General features: G+C 54.2%; 1 protein-coding gene across 1 annotated transcript in view; it reads left to right on the forward strand.

The window, feature by feature from the left end:
* The window catches only part of CACNA1A (calcium voltage-gated channel subunit alpha1 A), a 205288-nt gene that overhangs the window by 147339 nt on the left and 51705 nt on the right, over positions 1–6244 (forward strand). The window contains 2 exon segments of the mRNA XM_039882761.1: positions 3726–3785; positions 4458–4564. Coding sequence (XP_039738695.1) covers positions 3726–3785; positions 4458–4564 — 167 coding nt within the window.

The following is a 6244-nucleotide window of genomic DNA, read 5'->3' on the forward strand; positions in this document are numbered from 1 at the left end:
GGCTGGTGGGGTGCGGGGCTGCATTTTCTCTGCACGGAATGTGGGGGACACTCAGGCAGGGGGTGCGCCACAGGCAGTCCCTAGGCAGCCAGGTCGTACCAAGCAGATTCTTCCATTTTGACGCAAAGCTTTGAAAAAAAGGATTATTTGGATTCAGAAACACAGCCTAAAGTTTTAGCTTTTTGAAGAGCTGTAAAGCTCACCCTTTGAGGGTCCAGGGTCAGCAAACGGCCCCTATTAACTGAGCACTTGCTGAGTTCCAGGTGCCACCCCATGGCATTTGGCAAGCAAGCCCTCCCAGGTATCCCCATGGGACAGATGGGGAAACAGAATCAGGGAGGTTAAGTTGACTGGTCCAGGGTCACACAGCAGAATTCCAGTTCGACTTCCCCTAGAGCTCCTGCTGCTTCCTTCAACCATCTCCATTTATTGAGCACCTAGCCCCTCATGAAACTCACCAACCAGGAATGAATCGAGAGGGGAAAGTGAGGCACTGACAGGCGAGAGCGTGGCCCAGGCTGGACTGGCAGCGATGCCTCCTTCCCCAGCTCCTGTCCCCTTCACCCTCCTGCCAGTGCCATAGGTACATTTTCCACTGGGAGCGAGGCCTTGTTACCCTCGATAAGTAGGTTAGGAGCCTGGCAAGGCTGGAGGGCCACATAAGCCAAGACCGCCTCCGGCAGCTTACCTTGCATTTTCTTTCCCTTCTCAGGCCGTGCAGGCGCTCTGGGGATCCGACTTCGGGTTGGAAGGGGTGCAGGAGAAGCAAAATGGAAGGAAATAATTAGAACACGGCTCCTGGAGGAAACTAGCTCCGGGGCAGGGCTGAGGCTGCACTCTGTTCCCCTGGGGCTCTCAGGGACCCAGACCCAGGGAGGGGACATTTTCAGGGGGCTCAGCACAGCCCCTGCTGACTCCAGGAGACAGGAGGAGGCCCTGTCTCCGGCAGGAAGGGGGTGGGCATGTGGGCTCAGGGAGGCCCCTGCAGCTCCTGATGCTGTAGGAACCCAGGCAGGGCTCAGACCAGCCCCGCATGGAGCATTTTGCAAAGCTCTCTGCTTCATCTCCAAGTTCAAACTTCTCCCCTCAAAGCCCTCCCCTTCTCGTCAGAAACACAGTGGACCTGTCCTGCCAGCTGATGCCCAGGGACCCCTCCCCGAGTTCTTTCTATTAGTGCAACTAGAATAGGCTTCAGAAAAGTGCCTATAACATGTATGATCCATTTGTCAAGGATTTTAAAGTGCACACACCCTTATATAACCACCTCCCCAGGCCGGAATCAGGCCAGAATCACCCCTGGCCACTGGCACCGTCTCGATCCCCCTTCTCCTTCCGTCTGGACGGAGGTTCAAAATTGAGACAACATCTGGAGACATGTTTGATTGTTGCAAGTTGGGGCGGGTGGAGGCGCCACTGGCATCGAGTAGCTGGAGGCCCTGGACACGGCTCATGGCCTTACGGTGCCCAGGGCAGCCCCCCACAGTGAGGGACCCAACCCTTAAAGTCAACGGTGCCGAGCTTGAAAAACCCCACCCTCCAGGTGAGCATGACCCGGCTTCTGGAAGGAGCACATTTAGCGTCTCCGGTTTCCCCACCTGCACATGCATCCCCAAACACTAGAGTTTAGGGTTGCCGGTTTCTACCGCTGAACAGATGGAATCATTCTGTGCCTCGTTTCTGTCACCCAGCATTGTGTCCGCTGTGGACGAGCATGTATGGTTGTGGATCGTGGCAGTCACACTTTTTCATCGTTGAATGTTCCACCATGTGGCACGATTTGTTATCCATCTTCTCGTTGACGGGTATTTGGGGGCTCTCCACCTTGGAATGCTGTCACCACACCCCCCACTCCCACCTGTCCCGGGGCGCCTGAGCATGGCTTTCCAGGGTGTAAAACCAGAAATGCAGTTCTTCAATCACAGAATTTTTACCAGTCGGACTCAGTAGATGGGGCCAGATGCTCATGAGACGCTGCAGTGACAGTCGCAATGGCCATGTAGGGATCTCCCCCTGCTCCACAGTCTTGTTAACACTGTTGGTGCTGGTGGCTTCTTCACTTGGCCGACCTGGTGGGCATGGAATGAAATCTCCTGGGGACTTCGATTAGCATTTCCCTGGGATGAACGATACTGAGAACATTTTGGATTAGAGTGACCCACGGAAAATTGCCATTTATATAGGTCTAAAGGATCATGACCATTAGATATGGTTCAATCTGATTTATTAGACTTTTGATTTCCTCTTGCTCAACTTCTTTGGCTCTCCAGAATCTGATTCACCTGACCCCTGGCCTGCCTTTCCCTCACACCTTTCTTCCTTCTTCTCTTCCTTCCATTCATTGCTTTATTTAATAGTTATGTAATGAGCAACTACTGTGTGCCAGGCACTGAGCTAAACATCAAGAATTGATAGAGTATGAGACGATCTCTGCCTTCGCAGAGCTCAGAGGGCAAGGCCTGTGGCCATTCCGTGCCCTTCGCCCAGCGCACCTAAGTGGCCTCCCTCTACCATCCCCTCTGCCTACCCAGATCCTTCTAGCCCCTTGCGCCCACCACCCCATTCCAGGAAGTCAGCCCCTGGCCACAGTGGTCCGTGATGGCCCTTCAAACGCCACACATAACCGGAATGCAAGCCAGCTCCTGCAGGACCCAGTACAGTTTCAGCTATTCACGCATGCATTTAGCAAGCACTTATTGAGCACCTACTGTATGCCTGGCCGTGTATTATAAACTGGAAGCTGCCGCAGGGACAGGCAAACACTCCTGCCCTCAAGGGTCTGACATTTGGGTAGGGAAGATGGACAATGAGATTATTAATAACTGTAATGGGGTTTGTCAGGAAGTGATAAGTGTGTTGGGGTGACTAGGTGAGGAAGATCACAAGTGCCAGGAAGTGGCATTTTAAACAGGCAGTCAGGGAGGGCCTCACTGAGAAAGTGATATTTGAACCAAGCCATAAAGGAGGAAAGGGGAGAATCAAGATGGGGCTTGGGGAAGAGCATTCCAGGCAGAGGAAACAGCCTATGCAAAGGCCCTGAGGTGAGGACATTCAGGGTGGCAGGAGCAGAGTGAGCTAGAGGGAGACTGGGAGGAGGTGAGGGCAGGGAGGTGACCAGGCAGATCATGCAGGCCCTTAGGGAGGACTCGGAGCCACAGTGGGTTCTGAGCTGAGAAGGGCCCTGGCCTAACTCAGGTGCTCACGGACGCCCTCTGGTGGTGGTGCTCAGTAACTATCAGCCCTTATTTCAACACAAATCTGATGGAGTCTCTCCCGGGGCTTACCACATCCTGGGCACTGTGCCAGCACAGTCACATCCTCACACCAGTGTCGCACCACAGATGTGCTATGGTGTGGCCTGGGGAAGAGCCAGGCTGCAGGACATTGTTCATCCATGCAGAAACCACTCAGCCTTGGAAAATAAAAAAGGTACCCTTCCTGTTGGTAAGCAAACCAGCCTAATAGAATGATTTTGTTAGGATTTTGCTGCCATCTGCTGGACAGTTCCATTCACAACATACAAATCTACACTGAGATGGGAGGGGCCCTTGTGCAGTACACATCCTGCCCAACCATACACGGCAGCCGTGTGCTTCCTCTGGGTGGAGACTCTGCTCTTCGGGGACTTTGCTGGAGGTCGCACACCCCAGCGGGCCATCGCTAGGTTCACAGGGGTTCTTCTGGAGCAAGCCAATGACCCCCTGCTCCCTCGCTTTTATCCTCTGCAGGTCCTACGATATTTTGACTACGTTTTCACAGGTGTCTTTACCTTTGAGATGGTGATCAAGGTGAGTGCCAGCACCCTCAGGGATTCTGCACCCTCATGAATGGCACCCTGGCGCAGGAGGCTAGCCGCAGGGATTAGAAATGCTTGGTGTGTTTGAAGAGCAGCGAGGAGGCCAGTGTGATCGGAAGGACTGAACAAGGAGAGTGGAGAAAGCCAGGGCAGGGAGGTGACACGGAGGTCATGCAGGCGTTTGGCAGCCTCAGGAAGGACTTTGGCTTTTACCCCAGGTGAGGTGGGAGCCATAGAGGGTTCAGAGCAGAGGAGGGAGTGACTGGGGTCAGGTGCTCACAGGCGCCCGCTGGCCCAGGCAGGTGATGATGGGGGTGAGACCAGGGTGGTGGCGGAGAAGGTGGCATGAAGCGGGCAGATTCTTGGAAGGCGTGGAAGGCAGAACCAAGAAGGATTGCTAGTGGATCCAAAGTGAGGTGTAAGGCAAAGGGGAGTCAGGGGGGACCCCAAGGTTTGGGCCTAAAAACCAGCAGGTCATGAGGTAGAGAGGGGCCACCTGTCTTCGGGTGGGGGCTCCTCACTCTTCCCTGGGTCCCCTGGCGGCTCTCCGATCCCTGCGGGATGAGGTATCCCATCAATGATCATGCCCCCTCCGAACGCCCCTCCCCCGGAGACTGGAGGGTGGGGACGAGGTTGCCGAGCACCGTCTCTTCTCTCCTCACAGATGATTGACCTGGGGCTCGTCCTGCACCAGGGTGCCTACTTCCGTGACCTCTGGAACATTCTCGACTTCATAGTGGTCAGTGGGGCCTTGGTAGCCTTTGCCTTCACGTAAGTCTCTTCTCAAGTCCTCCACCTGCGCCTTTGGTTCCATTCACCAGCCTGGGGCCACCCGTTGGATTGGGGGACATGTTCTCAGCGTGTAGAGATGGGGAGCGTGGGCCCTGGGGGGGCGGGAGGCATCGCATGCCACCAGGAAGAGCTTCGATTGGCTTTTGCATGACGTCCACCCTTGAGGAGGAAGGAGAAGGACCCCGCCTTCTGCCTCCTCACCGCCGCTCACGGCCCCTCGCGCTGCCGCTTGCCGAAGCGTCGCTCTGCCGGGACATCTCATCTTCCTTCTGCTCTGTAAACTCCACCCAGACCACTGTCTCTTTGGGGAGCCCCTAAAAAGACAATCAGGAAACGAATGCGCATGAGAATTCAGCCCCAGCCTGTGCCTGAAGGTGCCGTAGTTGTAGACATGGTGACTCCCCTTGTGTCTTTCCCTTCTCCTGGTAATCCTAGGACAGTGGCCTGATGGAAAGCCAAGCACCCTCAGGCCACTCCAGGGCGGCTCCCAAGGGCTGAGCGGCCATCAGCTCGTGGGGCCCTGGCGGAGGACTTAGCTGTACCTTGCTCAGATTGTCAGCATTTGGGTCAGAATGGAAGGAGCCTTATCAGCCTCTGATCTAGAAACAGACCTTCTTGGGGACCCTGTCGGTGCCAGTTGCAGTGGCTCATCCCCAGAAAGGACAGTCTCAGAGGGACTCTGAGCGCCTCACCCCCAGAGTGAGAAGTCAGGGGCTTCCTCCGTGCCCCTGCCTCCCGGCTCCCTTCTCAGAGGATCTGCAGGGGTCCTTGAGCGCCCACCCCCCACCAGACAGCTGGGGCTTGGTTTGTCGTGAAGGCCAGAGTGATGGCTCGTATCCATTTTAAGGACTAAATCTCAGGTTCTTCCTGGGGACACAGGAAGATCAAGTCGCGTTCAAAGAGTGAGAAGCCTCCAGAGTTTGGGGTGAGCCCTGAGGATCCAGGGGGCTGGTTGTATTTCTGACTCTGGCCAGACTTCCCTGCCCCTCGGCCTTTTTTTATTTTCTACTTTCTCCCCCTCTTTCTGTTTCTGCTCCTTTTTTTCTACTCTCTCTCTCTCTCCTTCTCTCTTTCTTCCTCTCTCCCTTCCTCCTCCCTCCTCCCTTTCCTTCCTCTTAAGTAATTGAGCATTGGAGTATTAGAGCAGTAGAAGAGATTATGAAAAAATAGCAAGGAGTTTGGCTATATTTAAGGTGTTCTGTAGGCGAAAGTAATAATAACAATAAAATCAAGTAAAATGCGCATCAAATGGGGGGGTTCCCACAGAGAAGACAAGGAGTCGATGGCTTTGGATAGAGAAAGAAACTACAAATCAGTAAGAAACACTAACTCTAAGCAGGTCAATGGACAAAGGATTTAAACAAGTTTCAGAGAATGCTGACAACTAATAAAAATGAGGGGAAAACATGCCACCTTCTTTGGAATTTGAGGAAATGTAACATACAAACCAGGTACAGGTTGTTTCCCATCAAGTCGGTGCCGGTTTCTTCGAAGAAAGATTTTTCACAGGGATGCGCAGCACACGTGAGCTCGGAGCAAGGCACAGCCCGCCCTCCGCCAGCTGTCTGAGCGTCTCCGCGAGGCCCCGAGAAAGTTTAAATTCTGAAAAATCTTCTCTCTCTCTCTTCCTTTCTGTCTCCCTGGCTCCCCCTCTGGCTC

This window comes from Pteropus medius, unplaced genomic scaffold (assembly GCF_902729225.1).
Source record: "Pteropus medius unplaced genomic scaffold, Ma_sr-lr_union100, whole genome shotgun sequence".
NCBI classification, from domain to species: domain Eukaryota; kingdom Metazoa; phylum Chordata; class Mammalia; order Chiroptera; family Pteropodidae; genus Pteropus; species Pteropus medius.